The sequence below is a fragment of the Amblyraja radiata genome, chromosome 14 (genome assembly GCF_010909765.2).
Source record: "Amblyraja radiata isolate CabotCenter1 chromosome 14, sAmbRad1.1.pri, whole genome shotgun sequence".
NCBI classification, from domain to species: domain Eukaryota; kingdom Metazoa; phylum Chordata; class Chondrichthyes; order Rajiformes; family Rajidae; genus Amblyraja; species Amblyraja radiata.
The window spans coordinates 35,086,576-35,107,077 of NC_045969.1; the positions used below are offsets into that span (position 1 = coordinate 35,086,576).

Consider the following 20,502-nt stretch of genomic DNA (forward strand, 5'->3'; position numbering starts at 1 on the left):
ACTGTTTTTTTTGCACTTTGGACAGTTCTCACAATGTTTACGGAGGCATATTCATAAAAGTACTTGCTGCGTCCCAATTTTTTTTAAACATTTTTTAATCCAACCAAGAGCACCTTTTCTCTGCTCCCGTCGGTGTTCTCGACAGAAAACCCAAAGGATTTTCAGAACTCATTTCCATTCGATGGAATAGTATGCCTTTAACACTGTGCTCTGATCTATCACGAGAGATAGATCTGATGAGAGAAACTGGGGTTCAAGTTCAAGTTACATTTATTGTCACATACACCAATTGGTGCAGTGAAATTTGAGTTACCATGCAGCACACAAATAAGATAAACACAACACTATAGAATTTAACATAAAACATCCTCCCACAGCGGAATCAACATTTCCCACTGTGTGGGAAGGCAACAAAGTTCAGTCATCTTCCTCTTGTTCACCCGTGGTCGGGGCCTATTGAGGCCTCTGCAGTCGCTACAACGGCGGCCCTATGTTTCAGGCCCTCTCGCCAGGATGATTGATTGATCGGAGCTCTGGCGTTGGAACCGAAGAACACTCTCAGCGATTTTCCAAATCGGCCGCTTCCTATCGGAGACCGCGGCTTCCGAAGTCCACAGGCCGAGCTGGGCGGAGCTCCAACACTGGCGATCCTTGGCGAAAGATCCCAGGCCTCCGTGATGTTAAAGTCAGCGCCGCCCGCAGCTGGAAGCTCCGCAGGCCACAGCTCCACGGTGTTAAAGTCGGCAGGCCCAACACTCCGGAGCTCCAACACAGTGACCCCAGAAAGGCATCGCCCGCTCCGCGATGGTAATTCAGTGCTTCGCCGCTGCTGAAGCTCTGGCCGGTCTCCGGCAGGAAAGGCCGCGCCAATCCAGTTGGTAGGCCGCGAGGAGGGGGCAAAGATGCGGCTCGGAGAAAAGACGCATCCTTGACTGAGTTTCCCCCTTCTCCTCCCCCTCCCCCCCCCCCCACCCCCCACGTAAAAAAGACTATAAGACCTCCAAAAACAAACTTTTAAACAGACTAAAAATAACAGAAAGGATGAAAGGACAGATAGCTGCTGGCGCGGCTGCCATACTCGATGGCGCCACCATCCGAGTTCTGCATTTTGTGCCCTAATGGAAGATGGTCTGAAAAACCCAATGGGAGTTACGTCCAGAATGCTGACAGCAGAGAAAAAAAGACAGCCGCCTTATAGGGAGTGCAGAAGCTCCATAAGTCAGCATATGGACATCACTTCACATTTATAAACATCCTCGGTATCAAGGAGGGATACCCACAGTGTGGAGGAAAAAAAAGCTAAGATAAACGGGGATTTGTGGAAGAAATCACAATCAAATTAAGTATGGTACACACATCACTATAGTTGTGTCTGACCAAGCCAGAGACTAGAAAAAGGGAGAAAAGTGCTTCTGAGCTGTCCGAATCTTCGTTAGCTTTACCTCACACAGATGGATTTATGGATGAGTTCAGAAAAGGTGCATCAGGCAATATTCACGTGCCTAGTCCAATTTTTATAAATATCCAATGTGAACAGTTTTACTTACAAAAAAACCTAATATGGAACAATTGTACCTTATTTTCCTTTATGAAGAAAGTACTCCACTGGTCCTGTTGTCCACAATATGATGAAAATGCTGAAGCAAGAAGCCACTCTTAGCCAAACTACCAGGACTCCAATAGTACAAAAGAGCTTAATAAAATAGTACATAATTTGCTTAATAAAAAAATTACAATTCAAATTGTTCCTATCTAATTAACTAAACTGTACAGTAAAACAGCGCAACAGAATAGTACCCCGAGGTCTTGAAATTCTCTATGCTGAATCCAATGGTTGGAACAATATCTTGAACTTGAGCCTGTAAAAGAATGACAAATGATCAATGAAAAATAATATTCAGCTCGAACTGTTACAGTTTCAACATCAGTTTGCATTTTTTGTCTGCTGTATTTCAAATAGCATAATAGAATAGAATAGAATAGTTTCTTTATTGTCATTGTAACATGAACCATGTACAACGAAATATGATGTCACCCTGAAAACAAAACGCATTATAGGGTGATATTACAACTCTTTTCTGTCATTTCTCCAATTGCATTTTCATTACAATCCATTCATACAAATATACTACCTTTACTGCGTGAACATGCTTCACAAATACTAATTTGCGATAAAGCACCCAGGAATAACTCAAACACATGAAATGTATTATTCACAAATGCCTTTCTTAAAATGGCACCCAGCAAGGCAGAATGTGGTTCCAATTCATGATTAATTTAATCCACTAGTTTGCAAATAATTGAAGCAAATTTCAGCTTTGGCTTCTAACACTTCCACACTTCCACTTCATTCTAGCCTCCAAAAACAAAAATGAATTTAAAACATTAGGGTAATAAGTACAATACGATTTTCCAAAGCTGCTACCTCTAAAACCAAGAAACTGCAGATGCTGGTTTATAAAAAAAAGACATCCTAAGATACATGCACACCTCACCATTCAGTAAAGACAGCATGGCCTAGATGGCTATTTCGGCATCCATCACACAAGGCAGGGATGCACATAAACAGTGCAGCTACTGCAGTCCATGGAGGAGTTGACGAAGTCTGTCAGATGAGTGTCTAGATTCAGCTTAGAACGACTGATGAAGGATTAATTGTATATGGTTAAATAGATTATAATTTCTACTGAACTATTTTACTCTCAGGACACTAATTGCCATAGATGATTGAAAATGGGGTCAAGGAAAGAGCGTTCACGTCGCGGCCCTGTTTCAACCAATCTTTCCACCACCACGCACAAGACGCACAAGAAGCGCAAGACAGACACCATTGTGCAGATGCCGAGAAGTGTGTTCAGCTCTGGCTGAACAACTTCTAATCTTGTGTGTGGAATCGATAAGAAGAAGAAGAAGATTGAAAATATTATAGTAATTTGTAGTAATTTAACAGTAATTGCAGTAATGATGTGATTATTGATAGTATTTATAGAGTGCGACTTGCAAACAGTGTAGTTGCTGCTTTACAGCGCCAGAGACCCGGGTTTGATCATGACTATGGGTGCTATCTGTACGGAGTTTTGTACATTCTCCCAGAGACCAGCGTGGGTTTTCTCCGGGAGCTCCAGTTTCCTCCCACACTCCAAAGACGTACAGGTTTGTAAGTGAATTGGCTTGATAAAATTGTAAAAATTGCCTTCGAATGTGTAGGATAACGTTAGTGTGTGGGGATCACTGGTCAGCGCGGACTCCGTGGGCCGAAAGGCCTGCTTCTGCACTATATCTTTATAATTTGCAGTCCTGTCTCCGCGATGCTCTCCATCGGAATCAGGTGACTTGTTTAAGCACAGACAGCCTTTTTAAATATCCACTCATTGTCATCAATTCTACCCATCCATTGTTTTTTATACCTTCCCCATCACTGGAATTTTATCTGCATCTTCATTTCTCCTCCCAGTTTCCTATATTCAGCCTGGCTCTCTTTTCAATTATTCATCTAAACCACGTCATGCAGCTGCTATTTTTGGTTTCACCACCACTCTCTCCTTTATTGATCAGAGAGGTAGGTCTGGCTTTACTTCCTTTCCCTTTACTCCTTGTCAGGTCAAACATAACCCGTACCTAAAACATCTCCTGCTTAAATGTCACATATGCTTGTCAACATTTTATATTCGATCCTACTTTATTCTAGCCAGAATTCTTCTCATTCCACGTAGCTCGCCCTCCAGTTAAGTAGATTTGATTTCCTAATGTCCCACTCCATTATTCATCATCATGATATGAGAGAAGTGAGGCTGGGAACAGGGTCAAGTGGGTGCCAGGGCTGGGGCAGGACTTCTGCAGCCGGGAAAGGGGAAAATAAATGATGTGGGGCTGGAGAAAAGAGGAGAAGGCAAGGATCATGTGTGTATGAGAGAGAGAAAGATTTGCAAGGAGAAAGAAAGTTGGCAAATATTAGTAGCCATGGAACAAAGCATGATGACCTGTTATTCAGTCATGTTTGTTCCTCAAATTGCAGTGCAGATTCTGTCCACCGCAGGGTACAGTAGACATAATCCTTGCTGCACAACAGCTCCAAGAGAAGCGATGACTATAACCGACTGCAGTACATAGCCTTTTTCAAACTTACTGAAAACTTTGGGGTCTGGGGATCATAATCCCGAAAACTGGCTGTGAACCAAAAATTATCTCCATTTGTTTCATGATGGAATGCAAAGATTAGGAGAGACCGGAAAAACTTGGGAGTGTTTTCTCTGGAACGTGGAGATTGAGGGGAGATTTGATCAAAGTATGTAAAATGATGAGAGGCATAGATGCAGTAGACAGCCAGAACCATTTCCCCAGGATAGTAATATTAAAGCAGGGGTCGGCAACCTTGGAAGATTGCAACCTTCACGTGGTCCGCCCTGCTTCGATGAATGCAATCAACCCGTCATGCACAATCAAATAAGATCAAATAGAACAAGTTGTCCTACAACTTTAGGCTGTGCACGCCATACGCAAGAACAAGACACTATGTCTATCACTCTAGGCCAAATGGCAGTCTTCAATGTCTCCCTTCAGCAGTTCATGCACATTTATTATCACTCTATAGCCTTGCTCCTTCATACTATTTGATGTCCTGTGGAATACATAAGCTCCCTCTTGCTCCTTAATTATAATTAAATGGATTCAGTACTTATCCTCAAGGGCATCCTCTCTCACCAGTACAGTCATATCCTTCTTAATCAGCATTGCAAATCTACTACCATTTTTCTTTGAAGGTAGACACAAAATGCTGGAGTAACTTAGCGGGACAGGTAGCATCACTGGAGTGAAGGAATGGGCGACTTTTCAGGTCGAGACACTTCTTCAGACTGATCTTTTTTCTCTGCCTCTCTTTTCTCAACATCTCATAACCAGGAATATTAAGTATTCATACCTATTGTTTTTCAACACACGCTTCATTTACCAGCACAGTTTGTGCTCGTAATTCATTAACATTCTTTACACTATTTACATGACAATTCACGCATTGTAAACCAGTCTTTGTATTCCTTGCAGTCTCTTGGGGGCGGCACAGTGGTGCAGCTGCAGAGTTGCTGCCTTACAACGCCAAAGACCCTGATTTAGAAAATAGGTGCAGGAGGAGGCCATTCGGCCCTTCGAGACAGCACCACCATTCATTGTAATCATCCCCAATATAGAAACATAGAAAACAGGATTTGATCCTGATTACGGGTGCTGTCTGTAAGGACTTTGTATATCCTCCCCGTGACCACAGAGGTTATCTCTGGGTGTTCTGGTTTCCTTCCACATTCTAAATACGAACAGGTTTGTAGGTTAATTGACTTTGGTAAAATTGTCCCCAGTGTGTAAGGTAGTGTTAGTGTATGGGGATTACTGGTTGGCATGGACTTGGTGGGCTGAAGGGCCTGTTTCCATGCTGTATCTATAAACTAAAGCAAAACTTGTTTGCTCCAAATAGTACAATTCTTCATTATTTCCTTCTCTTATGCAATTCAATTATCCTACTCTAAAGTACACCCAATTCTTCTCTTCAACCAATACAGGTGCTGGTGCCACCCCCCCAACTTAGCTTAAACCCCTCCCAATTGCACATTTTCCCAGTTACCTGCTGTTATCTAACCTCCGTGACAACCAGAAATGCTGCAACATCAGGTATAGCATGGGTAGGAGCACTAAGATTCACTTTATGTTCTTTACTATAACAGAGACTATTTTTCATATTGGATGATTTAAGCATAATTCCCCTTGGCATTTAAAGATGTGTTTATCACAGATTGTTAATGTGAATGGTACCATTTTAATGTAATACAATATAACTTCAGCAACTTGTGTTGAAAGGAACTGCAATGTAACATTTGAATAAACCATCTTACATTTATTTGGTTAATACAGAAAACCTCAATTCTATTGCATGCGATTTGCTGACTGCATATTTAAACATACAAATTTTTTCAAGACTTAAACTAACGATCATCCTTTAATGAAAAATCGCACCATTCAATATTATTTAAATATTCTATATTTGATTACTGATCCTGACAACTAGAACCCAGCAGAATTCCGAGCCAAGATAAACTTCTCTGATAAATTAAAGAGACAATATTTCACCTTTGGAGTAATGTCTAGTTTTGGTTAATCAATGATGCTACACACATAGTAATTGCCCAAAGGAATTATTGTCTGCGTTCAAATATAAGGCTGGCCATTTGGTCAACACAGCTTAAGGGCTGCTGGCAATTCAGTGACAACCTGCATTTCTGAAGTGGAAAAAATTCCAAGTAAATTATTTGCAGGAAAACCAATGAATGTCTCAGATTCATCATTCTCTTTGAATGAACAACAAGAAAGAGGATGTGATTAAAGCAAGTGTTTAAGAAGGAACTGCAGATGCTGGAAAATCGAAGGTACACAAAAATGCTGGAGAAACTCAGCGGGTGCAGCAGCATCTATGGAGCGAAGGAGATAGGCAACGTTTCGGGTCGAAACCCTTCTTCAGTCTGAATAAGGGTTTCGGCCCGAAACATTGCCTATCTCCTTTGCTCCATAGATGCTGCTGCACCCGCTGAGTTTCTCCAGCATTTTTGTGTACCTGTAATTAAAGCAAGTTCCTAATTCAACTATCTTCACTGCAGAAATAGCAGCATTTGGATAAATCGGATAATAAGAGTTAGCAAAAAATGGTGTATTTCATTGTTTTGACACAATTATTAAAAACATCACACTATTTTATGGATTTACACTCGAAATATCATGATGTATATTTAGTTACTTTAAATCATAGGAAGTAGCAATAACTTTAAAATTATCATAGATAAACATTTTTATCAATAGATATTTTTGCCTTACTTAAAAAGTGTGAAAACTATGAAAGTATTGAGCTAGCAGAAGGAAAACTAAAGGGCAAATAACGATAGTGAAATGGAAACTGCAAGTAAAATCCAATAATTATAAAGCAACTTCATGTTCGAGTTGTTCCAGACTAATTCACAACCAACTACCAGTTGCAGAATGCAATACATAGCCCCAATAAAAAGTCCCAAGCATGTAAAATGGAGCAGAGGTGGGGACAGCAAGTCACAATTAAATGATGCAATCGTCCCTTAAGTGGGCTTTGATCCACAGTCTCCTGATCCAGAGATGGGAATGCTACCATTAAGCCACAAATTTAAGAGGTAAATGAATGATTTAAAAAAAAATCAACTCAAAGTAAAAATAAATCAATGATAAATAAGAAAAGTAATAGAATAAGGAATGGAAAGGCAGAGGAATAGTAGGTTTAAGGCAGTGTACAGCAGAGCATCTAAAGAGATAGAAATGAAAAAATAAGATTACACCCCTACTATAAGGGCTGAAAGAATGCATGTAATTTGGAGAAAATTAACTTGGTTTTATTTTACAAAGTATGCATAGAAAAAAACTTACATTTGAAGGCTTTAAATAATTAATGATTGTCGTTTTCCCACTATTGTCTAGCCCTAGACACAACACATGAACCTCTTTCTTCTTTAGACCAAGCCATCCGGCTAGTTTGTCAAATAGTCCCATGATCTTGACTCCAGACGACCTAATTAAAATTAAAAAGTGAGAAGAGTTCAATATTAAAATGTGTAATGCACAGGATTCAGAATAAAGTGATCTGTTTATTAAGCATATATATATATATATATTTTTAATAATACTCTAAAGTACAGTTTTCATTCATTAATAAAAAGTGTTACGCAATGACCAAATGAAGTATATTCCTGAAGCAGTGGTTTAACGGATTACCAAGTAATAACTTGACATTGCAATGAAAGCTGGTTTAATGAGGTAAATAGTATGAGTAGACTACTCATGGATTACTCTGCAAGTGCTTTAAATAATGCCATCCTTGAAATGTGTTTTGTATTTGAAATGCTCTGTGAGAAAATACAATTTTAATTTTGATATTTTAACAAACTCTAAGTAGATCAGGGATATTTTTGTGAAATAGATAACCTGTGACATTCCTTACATTAGTTATTTTCATTTAAAATCATATATATTTCCAAGTAACTTAACAAGACACTTGACTACCAGATTGCAGGAAAGCTGAAGACAGTGTTTAAATAAGATGGATGTATAGTTCTGCTCCGAAAATTTGTTTTTTGTATAAGCAATGTCACATTCTTAGTTTAGATATCAGTGACAAAAGGAGTATACATTGGTCCTTTTTAATTACAGGGTAACTGGGTGAAATGTTACCTTTCTCACAACAAAACTATTGAGAAAACTGTGTGGTTAGACAGTGTCCTTTGATCTCGGACTGGTTAAAATTCCAGTATCAAACCGATAGCATGGCATCTGCCAACTGAATACATACTACATCAAGCAAGTTTGGGCAGCCTTGAATCAATTCCTAGTTAGCATGAGTTGACACCATAAGACTGTGATGCTGGTTGGCTGTGTCATTCAAAAGGACTTAAATAATTGATAAAGAAAGTGTGCTAAGCAGACCAAGATTCAAATGAAAACATGTTGTTGGAAAATGAAGAGACAGATTCAGACAAAATACAGATTTTTAAATATTTACTTGTGACAGAGGACATTATGTCTGTGGTAGCTTATCGAGCATTTCCACTCATTTTATTTCCTTACATTTCCCTGTAACAATTTACAGCAGATAGTTAACACACCAGCACATTTTTTAGATGTGGGAGTAAGCCAGAGAACTGGGGGAAGTCTACATGGTCATAAATAGCACGTGCAAATGCCACACGAACAGCACCTGAGGTTATATTGATTCCAGGTCACTGGAGCCGAGATGGCAGATATACAATCTGGGATGAATATAATATGAAAACAGTTAGTCAGTTCCATATCTTTTGTGGAGGTTTATACTCACCAACCAGTGAAAAACATTAAGGGGTTATGAAAGCTAAATTCTGCACTGATTTAGGCCCTAACCCATTTTCACCTACTGACACATTATTTTACAAACTTAATTTTCTATAATACAAGGTTTCTTAGTAATGCAACTATCATGTAATTGCATACCTGTACCTCAAAAGGTTGCCACATCTTGAAAGCCCTCAAGAATTAAATAATCAAATTGTATTATTGCCACTTTTGAATTAACAGACATACTAATATGAACAAAACAGGAAAAGGACGACTTTTTTGCAGCACAAGATCCCTAGCTGATCTCAAATAGAATTTAAATACAACTACTATAATAAATAGGCACAAAGTGCTGGAGTAACTCAGCAGGTAAGGCAGCTCTCTGGAGAGAAGGAATGGGTAACGTTTTGGGTCGAGACCCTTCTTCAGGTAGATGGCCGGAGATTAAAGTAGAAGGTATGAGACAGACGGATTGAAGAGTTGCAAATTGTGAAGTCAGAGAAAGTAATGGAGGAGGAGGTTTGTCGGATTGTCATAACTCACACACAGTGATTAGGATCCAAATACTTTTATTAGCAATTCAGCATAGGTAACTTCATCTTAACATACAGCTCAAGATTGGGAGAGAAAGGGAAAAGGGCTTTCAATTAAACCTGTGGGCGGAGCCACAGTATGATTCATAGCATCAGTGACACTGATCTACATCCTCCCTCTTAAAGAATTAAATGTAAATACAAAACTATTGACTAAATAAGGCATGCATAGTAAATGATAATAAGCGGGAGGAAAGTCAAACGTTGCCCGAGTACTTTACGGTGGGCTTGCAAACTCGACCAGCACGTGTGCGATATAAACCATTTCCGTTCTTTGCCACCAGGGACAGAGTCGGAGGTATAATTGGTGGCGGAGATTGAAACAGCATTCTCGGTGACGAAACAGGAGACTTTGGTACAGGTGGAGAAGGCGTTGCCATTGGCAAAGTAACCGTTGTGTTGGTACAGGCGGGCCGATGCCGCCGGACGTGGATGGAAGTACACTTGTACGGTCAGGATAATACGGAGATGGAGCTGGCTCATTGACAGGCAGGATATGTTGCCTATTACGTCTGTAGGTGCCACCATCAACACTGACCAAATATGAGCATGGCTCAGAGGCAATTCCACACCGATACGGTCATGACCTTTGTCGGTTTGCAAACGAACCACCTGCCCCTCGGTTAATGGTGGCAGCGGTCTGCTTGTTTTGTCATACCACTGTTTTTGAATGGCACGCTTTTGTTGCAGACTGGACTGGACTTCCGATGGTGGGACCACCTGCGGGATTAATGCCTGATCTGCCACAGGCACTGTGTGCTCGGGTCTGCCTTGACAATAAACGTTGAGCCGGGGAACCCAAGATGGGGTCGTGGGAGATGTTGCGCAGGTTGAGCAGGTCCAGGTACACATCGGAATTAAGATTCAAGATAGTTTATTGTCATGTGTCCCAGATAGGACAATTAAATTCTTGCTTTGCTTTCAGCACAACAGAATATTGCAGGCATAAATAATACAGAACAGATCAGTGTGTCCATATAACATTGAATATATATATATATATATATATATATATACACACACACATAAATAAACATATAAAGTGCAGTAGGCTAATTAAAGTTCAGATTTTGTTTGAGTTGAGTTTAATAGTCTAATGGCCGTGGGGAAGCAGCTATTTCTGAACCTGGTTGTTGCAGATTTCAGGCTCCTGTACCTTCTACCTAAAGGCATTGGAGAGATGAGTGTGTGGCCAGGATGGTGTGGGTCCTTGATGATGCTGCCAGCCTTTTTGAGGCAGCGACTGTGGTAGATCCCCTCGATGGTAGGGAGGTCAGAGCTAATGATGGACTGGGCAGTGTTTACTACTTTTTGTAGTCTTTTCCGCTCCTGGGCGCACAAGTTGCCGTACCAAGCCACGATGCAACCGGTCAGCATGCTCTCTACTGTGCACCCGTAGAAGTTCGAGAGACACATACCGACTCTCCGTAATCTTCTCAGGAAGTAGAGGCGCTGATGTGCTTTCTTTATGATTGCATCAGTGTTCTGGGACCAGGAGAGATCTTCGGAAATATGCACTCCCAGGAATTTGAAGCTCTTGACCCTTTCCACCATCGACCCGTTGATATAAACGGGACTGTGGGTCCCCATCCTACCCCTTTAAAAGTCCACAATCAGTTCCTTGCTTTTGCTGGTGTTGAGAGCCAGGTTATTGTGCTGGCACCATTTGGTCAGTCGGTCGATCTCACTTCTATACTCTGACTCGTCCCCATCAGTGATACGTCCACAACAGTGGTGTCGTCGGTGAACTTGATGATGGAGTTTTCCCTATGACCGGCTACACAGTCATGAGTATAGAGTACAACATGGGGCTGAGCACGCAGCCTTGAGGCGCTCCCGTGCTGATTGTTATCAAGGCTGACACATTTGCGAATGCAATGCGAACAGACTGTGGTCTGTGAATGAGGAAGTCGAGGATCCGATTACAGAACGATGTGCAGAGACCCAGTTCTGAGAGATTGGTAACCAGCTTGGAGGGGATCATTGTATTAAATGCCGAGCTGTAGTCAATGAATAACAGCCTGACATATGAGTTTTTGTTGTCCAAGTGGTCCAGAGCGGAGTGGAGAGCCAGCGAGATTGCACCCACCGTTGATCTGTTGTGGCGGTAAGCGAACTGCAGTGGGTCCAGGTTTTTGTCGAGGTAGGAGTTGATTTGCGCCATGATCAGCCTCTCAAAGCACTTCATCACCACAGACGTTAGTGCCGCTGGTTGATAGTCATTGAAGCACGTCACCTTGCTCTTCTTGGGCACCGGTATTATTGATACCCTTTTAAAGCAGGTGGGAACCTCAGACCTCAGAAGTCAGAGGTTGAAAATGTCCGTAAAAACTCCAGCCAGTTGGTCCGCACAGGTTTTCAGAAAACGACCGGGTATACCATCAGGTCCAAGACTCTTGGAGAAAATCTAAGTCTCTTGGAGAAAATCTCAACCAGCAAGTAAAGTGAATGTAATTACTACCCACACATTCCAGCAGTCAAAAGTGGAGATCATCTCTGATAATACAACCCACACTGGGGGAGGTAAGAGTATGAATTTCTGGCAATTTCCACAGACAGCATTTCTAATTCGTTTTACACCTGACAATTTCCTCAGACAGCATTTCTAATTCATTTTACATTTAATCTAATTTGTGCATTTCCAACATCAGACATACTTCAATCACATTAACAAATGGCCATTTGTAACAGGATCCTAAAAACAGGATTGTCTTTGAAAGAAAAGGCTTGTCTACAGTACATTAATAACAAAGAAATGTTTTGCAAGCAGTTAGAATGGACATTATGTCTTATAGGTAATTTATTATTGCATAAAATGAATTTTAAATAGCCTATGTAAAAAAAAATCTTGTCTTCCTTGAAATAAGCTTAAATTTACATTACAAGAATTCTGACCAGGAGACCATCAACAACGTATTGCAAGTATTTGCACAGGAGTGTTTGGGCCTAGACTTCTGGAGAGTAGTCTGTGGAATGGGATTCAGATCCAGAACCATCCAACTTAGAGATGAAATGGTATCCAAACCACATCTGACATTTTGACAGAGCATGAGAAACGGCCACCTATTTACATCTAAGTCTCACAAAATTTACATTATGCAGCTTGGTGGGTTCCATATCAACACTGGCCATATCCAGCTCTAACTCAATGCCACTACTTTCTTTCCTGGTCATCTGGCATTCAACTCCAATGCTAAAAACAATTTATTTCAGCCAAATATTGAGAAGATCAAGGCCACTGTTTTCCGTCCGTCCAATCTGCCATTAACTACATTGCCGAGCGTAGTTTTTCTCTCTTTACCTGAATATCATTTGAGGTCGTACCAAAATAAACACATAACTTTGGTGATCCATTACCAACCTATTCCCCCCATTACAAACATTACATACATCCTCATCTGCACCTTTACCAATTCCAACCTTACATCAGGTTATATACCAATGAATCTCTTATTTGGTTTTGATGCTCCCATACCAATGCGGGGAGTCTCCAATTCTTCACTTTCAACTTCTTGAAGACCTTGACTTTAAAATTCTCTTCCAGTTTTTAAATTTTCTCTACCTCTCTCTCTCTCTGTTAGTTCTTTCAGCACATCAGCCATCTGTGATATCTGTGCTCCCCTTGTCCATGTGCAGTTCTCACTGATCCACCCATGAGCACTAGCTTCAACAATCTAAGTTATGGAATTCATAACCAAAACATCTTCTTCTAAGATGCTCCTTAAAACCTACCTCTTTTGGCTATCTGTCCTTTGGGACAGTCAACATTCACTCAGTGGCATTTCTGTGACATTGGGATGTATTGCTTTTACTTGAATGACATTACATAAAAAATAGCTGTAATAATGATGTAAATGATTGTGATAGCAATTGTAGCATATTTCAATAAAAGTGACAGCTGTAGTAATGGTGGTAACGTGTTAAAGCTGGTAGTTGATCATATCAGTGATCATGATTACAATTTTATTGCTTTTGTTTAATGGACTTGGTTAAAATCTGAATATTGAAGAGCAGATAAAATTAGACTCAAGGAACGGCAGATGCTGGTTTACAAAAAAATGACACAGTGCTGGAGTAACTCAATCTCGGTGCTTCTCTTGCAGAAACAAGGAACACGGGAATGTTGTAGAGCAGCGGGATTTCGGAGTACAGGTACATATTTCGTTGAAAGTGACATCACAAGTAGATAGGGTGGTCAAAAAGGCTGTTGGTACATTGGCCTTCATCAGTCAGAGCATTGAAGGGTCTCGACCCGAAACAACACCCATTCCTTCTCTCTAGCAATGCTGCCTGTCCCGCTGAGTTACTCCAGTTTTTTGTGTCTATCATTGAATATAGAAGTTGTGTCTATCATTGAATATAGAATGTTGCTGTTGTATAAGACGTTGGTGAGGCCGCATTTAGAGTATTATGTTTAATTTTTGACACCATGTTATAGGAAAGATGTTGTCAAGCTGGAAAGGGTGCAGAGGAGATTTACGAGGATGTTGCCAGGGACTGAGGGAGAGGTAGAGCAGGCTAGGACTATTCCTTGCAGGGCAGAAGAATGAGGGGTGATCTTATAGAGGTGTACAAAATCATGAGAGGAATAGATCAAGTCTCTTGCCCAGAGTAGGGGAATTAAGAACCAAAGGACATAGGTTTAATGTGAGGGGGAAAAGATTTAATAGACTTGAGAAGTCACTTTTTCACACAAAGAGTGCAAGGGGTATGGAACAAGCTGCCAGAGGAGGTAGTTGAGGCAGGTACTATCGCAACATTTAAGAAACATTTAGATAGGTACATGGATAGGACAGGTTTAGAGGAATATGGGCCAAACGCAGGCAGGTGGGACTAGTGTAGATGGGACATGCTGGCCGGTGTGGGCAAGTTGGGCTGAAGGGCCCGCTTCCCCACTGTAAGACTCCATGACTCTAACTGCAGATGCTGGTTTACATAAAAGGACACACAAGGCTGGAGTAAATCAATCTTGTTGCTTGTCTTGTTCGGGGTACAGGAGCTTCAGGAGAGACAGGGTGAGGGAAAAAGATGAGGGTTGGTTGCATTGTTGGTTAAGGAGGATATCATGGCTGTGTTCAGAGATGACATTACGAATGGTTCATCTAGTGAGGCTATATGGGTGGAGCTGAGGAACAAGAAAGGGATGATCACCTTTTTGGGGGTGTACTATAGACCCCCGAATAGTCAACGGGAATTAGAAGAACAAATGTGTCGGGAGATTGCAGACAGCTACAGGTCAAATAAGGTTTAGGAGAGAACTGCAAATGCTGGTTTAAATCGAAGGTAGACACAAAATGCTGGAGTAACTCAGCGGGTCAGGCAGCATATCTGGAGAGAAAGAATGGGTCAAATAAGGTTGTTGTAGTAGGGGATTTTAACTTTCCCATTATAGACTGGGAAAATCATAGCGCGAAGGGTTTAGATGGGGTGCAATTCCTCAATAGTGTTCAGGAGAGTTTTCTCATAAACATACTTGATTAGCCAAGTATCTTTTTGCAACATATGATGAATTTCATTTGCCATACAGTCGTATGAATAAAAAGCAACAAAACACACAAAATACATTTTCACATAAACATCCACCACAGTGACTCCTCCACATTCCTCACTGTGATGGAAGGCGAAAAAAAAATTCAATCTCTTCCCTTCTTTGTTCTCCTGCGGTCGGGACCTCGAGTCTTACGTTGACGGGACAATCTTGGTTCCCGTAGCCAGCGGTCGGGCCCTCCTTGTCAGGGCGATCAAGCTCTGCATCGGGGGGATCTCAGCTCCCCCGTGCCGGCGATCGGACCCTGGGTCGGGGTTAGTCGAACCTCTTGCGACTTTGGAGCTTCCCAACATCTACCCAAAAGGATGAGGGGAGATCTTATAGAGGTATACAAAATCATGAGAGGAATAGATCAGGTAGATGCACACAGTCTTTTGCCCAGAGGAGGGGAATCGAGGACCAGGGGAGATAGGTTCAAGGTGAAGGGGAAAACATTTAATAGGAATCCTGAGGGGTAACTTTTTCACACAAAGGGTTGTGGGTGTATGGGACAAGCTGCTAGAGGAGGTAGTTGAGGCTGGAACTATCCCATTGTTTAAGAAACAGTTAGACAGGTACATGTGTAGTAGCCATTTAGCTTAGCTCAGTACGTTATAACTATAATCAGTTACCTTTAAATTTTATCTGCCTATAATTATGTGGGTGGGATTTATACGTAATCTGAGGCGTGTTTGAGGCTGGGATTCTGCCGCAGACTCCCAAGGAGTATAATTTAGTTTAGTTCGATGAAGATCGGGGAAGAGACATCATTTTCAATAATGCACGAAATGTGCTTATCCAAAAAGAAGCTTTTATGAATTATCTTATTGTTTGTACTACGACAATAAAGCAACTATTAATCAAGAGACTGAACTGTGAAAGTGACTATCGAGGACTAAATCCTTGAGACATTGTAAAAAAAACTCACAACATGGATAGGACAGGTTTGGAGGAATATGGACCAAGCGCAGGCAAGTGGAACTAGTGTAGCTGGGACATTGTTAGCGGTGTGGGCGAGTTGGGCCGAAGGGCCTGTTTTCATACTGTATCACTCTGAGTCTATAACTAGGAGATGCAGATGCTGGTTTACACACACAGTGCTGGAGTAACTCAATCTTGGTGCTTCTCTTGTGGAAACAAGGAATGGCAGATGCTGATACACAAAAAAAGGACACGAATGTGCTTCTCCTCCTGTCTGCCAACCCACTATACCGTGCATCATGAAATTAGCAGATAGAAATACTCACCACAACTGTTCTTCCAAGGGATTATCAGCAGGCAACTAACTGGTCGTTTTCTGCTCAGCTTTCCCCTCCGAGCAGTTAAACTGTTCCTCTCACCACCCTTCCCCTCTCTGATCGCCTGGACCCGAGCACTAAACCTGCTGGATTCCTGGCATTATTGAAAGCAGCAACATCATCCAAAAAACGTTAAAAAAAATTTAATAAAGTAGCCAATTGAGTCAAGGAGCAGGGCGTGCAAGCACGCACAACATCGTCGGGCAGCGTCGGGCGCCCTGTAGCCGCTGTGTACTGACAGCGTCCGGCTCAGGTTGCTAGGGGGTGGAGCCTCTCTCCACCTGTGGCAGCGCCAGGCCGCGCTTCCGGTGAAGCCGCCGGACGCGACGTCACAGGGCCGGGCAGACCCGGCGGTCGCCATGACAACCAGCGCCGCGGCCCGGGGCCGTTGTGCACCAGATGAACACAACAAAAACCAGCGGATCAGGCAGTAATTGTGGGAAATGTGGAGCACAGTTAAGGTGACAGCAGAGATGGCGAGTTGTGCAAGCAGCGTTGGAGCCCAAAGCCTCTGTCCCGTTGGAGACACAAGGACCTGCAGATGTTGGGTGTGTGGAACAAGCTGCCAGAGGAGGTAGTTGAGGCAGGGACTATCCCAACATTTAAGAAACAGTTCGACAGGTACATGGTTTGGACAGGTTTGAAGGGATGTGGACCAAACGCGGCCAGGTGGGACAAGTGTAGCTGGGACGTGTTGGCTGGTGTGGGCAAGTTGGGCCGATGGGCCTGTTTGCACACTGTATCACTCTATGACTTTGACTCTTTCTGGAATTTGGAGCAAAACAAAGTGTTGGAAGAACTCAGTGGGTCAGGCATTATCTCTGCAGGAAATGGAGATACCCCTCCACAGATGCTGCCCGACCCACTGAGTTACACAGTTATAGAGTGGTGTTGCACAGAAGCTGGCCTCCCCCCCCCCCCCACCCTACATCTGTCTGAAGAAGGGCTTTGGCCCGAAACGTTGCCTATTTCCTTCGTTCCATAGATGCTGCTGCACCCGCTGAGTTTCTCCAGCACTTTTGTCTACCTCAGAAGCAGGCCTTCCCCCCCATATTCATGCTGACTTTTTTCCCATTAACACTAAATCCATTTGCCTGTTTATGGTCCATATAATTCTGTTGGACAGAGACAAAATAAACTGCAGACGCTGGAATTTTGAGGAAAACACAAAGTGCTGGAGGAACTCAGTGGGTCAGGCAGCATATGGGGAGGGAATGAACAGATGACATTTCGGATCGGGACCCGACCATTCCCTCCTCAGATGCTACCTGACTTACTGTGTTTGTCTTATTCTGTGCCTTACCTACTGAAATATATTTTAACTGTTGTGAAGGCATCTGGCTCCACCACCTCTGGCAGCGACTGCGGTCTGTGTCAAAAAAAGTTGCCTTTAACTTGCATTTAAAACTCATTCTTCATACCTTAGATTGATGTCCTCTTGTTTTTGAAACACCTTCCGTGGGGAAGAAAAGTTTCCAATTATTTACACTACCTCTGCCTTGTATAATTTCATATACCGTGATAGAGTCGTTCCTTTGCCTCCTTCACACCAGGGAAATAAAGTCCAGCTTTTACCCAAAGCTAAAGACTTAAATTCCAGGCAACATCTCAATGAATCTCTGCTGCACTCTTCATTGCATCCACATCCTTCAGTGTGGCAACCAGAACTGCACACAATATCTCAATGGTCCAACCACCTTTTTGCAAAATTGCAACATAACATCACCGCTTTCATAAGCCCCTAGGTCTACAACCCTCCCCAGTGTCCTATCATTTACTGTATGTCATATCCTGGTTTGTCTTACCAAAATGCAAAATCTTGCATTGCTCTGAATTAAACTCCATCTAGCATTCTTTGAACTATCGACCCAGTTAACATGGAACAGTACAGCACAGGAATGGGCCCTTTGGTCCATAACTTTGTGCCGAACATGATGCTTTGGCGAGACAGGCAGGTTGAGTAAAACGATTTTTATTGTCGAACCGAAAACAAGAAAAGTACTCAGAAACGGCGTGCCGGGTCAGCCAACTGTATAATAGGTCCTACTACCGGAAGGAGATCTGTCGACTGGGGAGAAAAGCCCTCAAACTCACACCCGCGGTCACAACCAATAACGAGGGTTCACACTTCCCCAAGCCACCACTAGGTGCCGCTAAAGGACCCCCGCCAGAACCCGAGGTAAGGAACCGAGCGGGACGCCAAATGAGGCGAATGGACCGAGTGGAAACCAGAGGAACAGGCACAACCGGCGGTACATGAGGAACTGGCGGAACAGAGCCAGCAGGCGGCAAAGTCACAGGGGAAACAGGTGCAACAGGAATGGCCAGCAGACGACCTCTACGCCGGGTTTGAGCCACTACCATCGGGCTATCGATATCCAGGTAGCGGGCTTGAGGCGAGCCACCGAAATGATTTCCTCCTGATCCCCTACATCCAAAAGAAAAGTCGTGACGCCAGGGCGCAACACCCGGAAAGGACCCTCATAAGTCCGTTGCAGCGGAGTCCGGTGCGAGCCCCTGTGGATAAACACAAACAGACAGTCCCACACTAGGTCTCGTGGCTTACCGGCCAGGCACTGGAACAAAGGCCGCATGATCCGAGCAGCCGCCGGCACAAAGCGATGGTAAAATTTGACCATACCGACGAACTCCTGCAGCCCCTTGATGGTGAGTGGCCGAGGAAACTGACGAATAGCCTCCACCTTAGCGGGCAGAGGTGCAGCGTCCTGTGAGGTGACGTGGTGCCCCAGAAAGGAGATATAGCGGAGCCCGAACTGACATTTGGCGAGTTTGATCACCAGCCCGTGGTCCTGAAGCTGCTGGAACATCATCCGGAGTTCCAGGCGGGAGCGGTTGGCGACCAGAATGTCGTCCAGGTACACGAACTCCAACCCCCGCCCACCATATCTATCAACCGCTGGAAAGCCTGCGCGGCGTTCTTCAAACCGAACGGCATCCGCAGCCACTCAAATAGGCCGAATGGGGTGATGATGGCAATTTTGGGCACATCATCGGGGTGGACGGGAATCTGGTGGTAGCCGCGCACCAGATCCACCTTGGAAAAACGGTAGCAGCATCCAGGTGGGCCATGAAATCAGGAATGTGCAGGACTGGGTAGCGGTCCGCAGTCGTGACAGCGTTCAGGCGTCGGTAATCCTCACAGGGTCTCCACCCCCCCCAGATGATTTGGGAACCATATGTAACAGGGATGGCCATGGGCTGTCAGAGCGTTGCACAATCCCCATGTCCTCCAGTTGCCGGAACTACTCATTAGCAAGATGCAGCACGTCGGGTGGGAGCCTGCGTGTCCATGCATGCGGTGGGGGACCGGCAGTAGGAATATGATGGACCATCCCGTATGATGGACCAAAACGCGGGCTGTGGGTGCTAGAAGAAAACGCAGGCTTTGGGGACGCGAGCCGAGTGGACTCCGGAGGCACGAGGCGCCGGTCCCGCATGTCTACCATGAAAGAAAAGGCCCTCAGCAAATTGGCGCCCAGCGATGGTGAAGGCCCACGAGTAACAGCGGGAGTTGAGAACGAGGGAAAGGGCCCTAGTACTGTAAGTGTGGATGGGGCTGCCATTGACGGCAGTCAGGGCGGGGCCACACTTACCGGCACGAGTATCGAGTCCAGACGGAGGAAGGATGCTCAGCACAGCCCCGGTGTCCACCAGGAAGCGCAGTCCAGAATGGCGATCCTGGACGTAGAAGCGATGGTTCTGGCGATAGCCTCTACTGGCGATCAGCCGTGGCATTTCCCGGAAACGAGCAGGGGGCGCGGCATCGGTGGGCCCCTGCACCCCAGTGTTGGTGGTAGTAGCACCACTGGTGCTTACTGCGATCTCCGGCAGGTGGCTGTTGCGTGGCGATGGCAGCGGAGGGCTGGACATCCTTGCAAGGCTGCTGGTGCGAAGGCACGGACATCCGGCTGATGGATACACTGTCTTGCTGCTTGGCCAGCCACAGCTCGTCGGCCCGTTCAGCAAGCTGCAGGGGGTCGGTGAAATCCGATCCAGCGAGGAGCAGGCGGATGTCGGTGGGCATCTGCTCGAGGAAGGCCTACTCAAACAGCAGGCAGGGCTGTTGGCCATCGATAAGTGCTTCACCTGCTTTAAAAGGGCATCAATTATACCAGTGACCAAGAAGAGTAAGGTGACGTGCCTTAATGACTTATCGACCAGGCTGCGTGCTCAGCCCCCTGCTGTACTCACTCTATAC

General features: G+C 43.8%; 1 protein-coding gene across 2 annotated transcripts in view; it reads right to left on the reverse strand.

Moving 5' to 3' along the window:
* Nucleotides 1–16,573, reverse strand: part of arl6 (ADP ribosylation factor like GTPase 6) — a 29,929-nt gene extending 13,356 nt beyond the window's left edge. The window contains exons 1-3 of one of the 2 annotated variants that reach the window (XM_033033135.1): nt 16,236–16,573; nt 7,429–7,570; nt 1,798–1,859 (exon numbers count right to left, since the gene is read on the reverse strand). In XM_033033135.1, the coding sequence (XP_032889026.1) occupies nt 1,798–1,859; nt 7,429–7,551 (185 nt within the window). In that variant the 5' untranslated portion in view covers nt 7,552–7,570; nt 16,236–16,573. Of the gene's footprint in view, nt 1–1,797; nt 1,860–7,428; nt 7,571–16,232 lie in introns of both variants that reach the window. The other variant, XM_033033134.1, reaches the window with a different exon arrangement.
* Between the last annotated feature and the right edge of the window lie 3,929 nt (nt 16,574–20,502).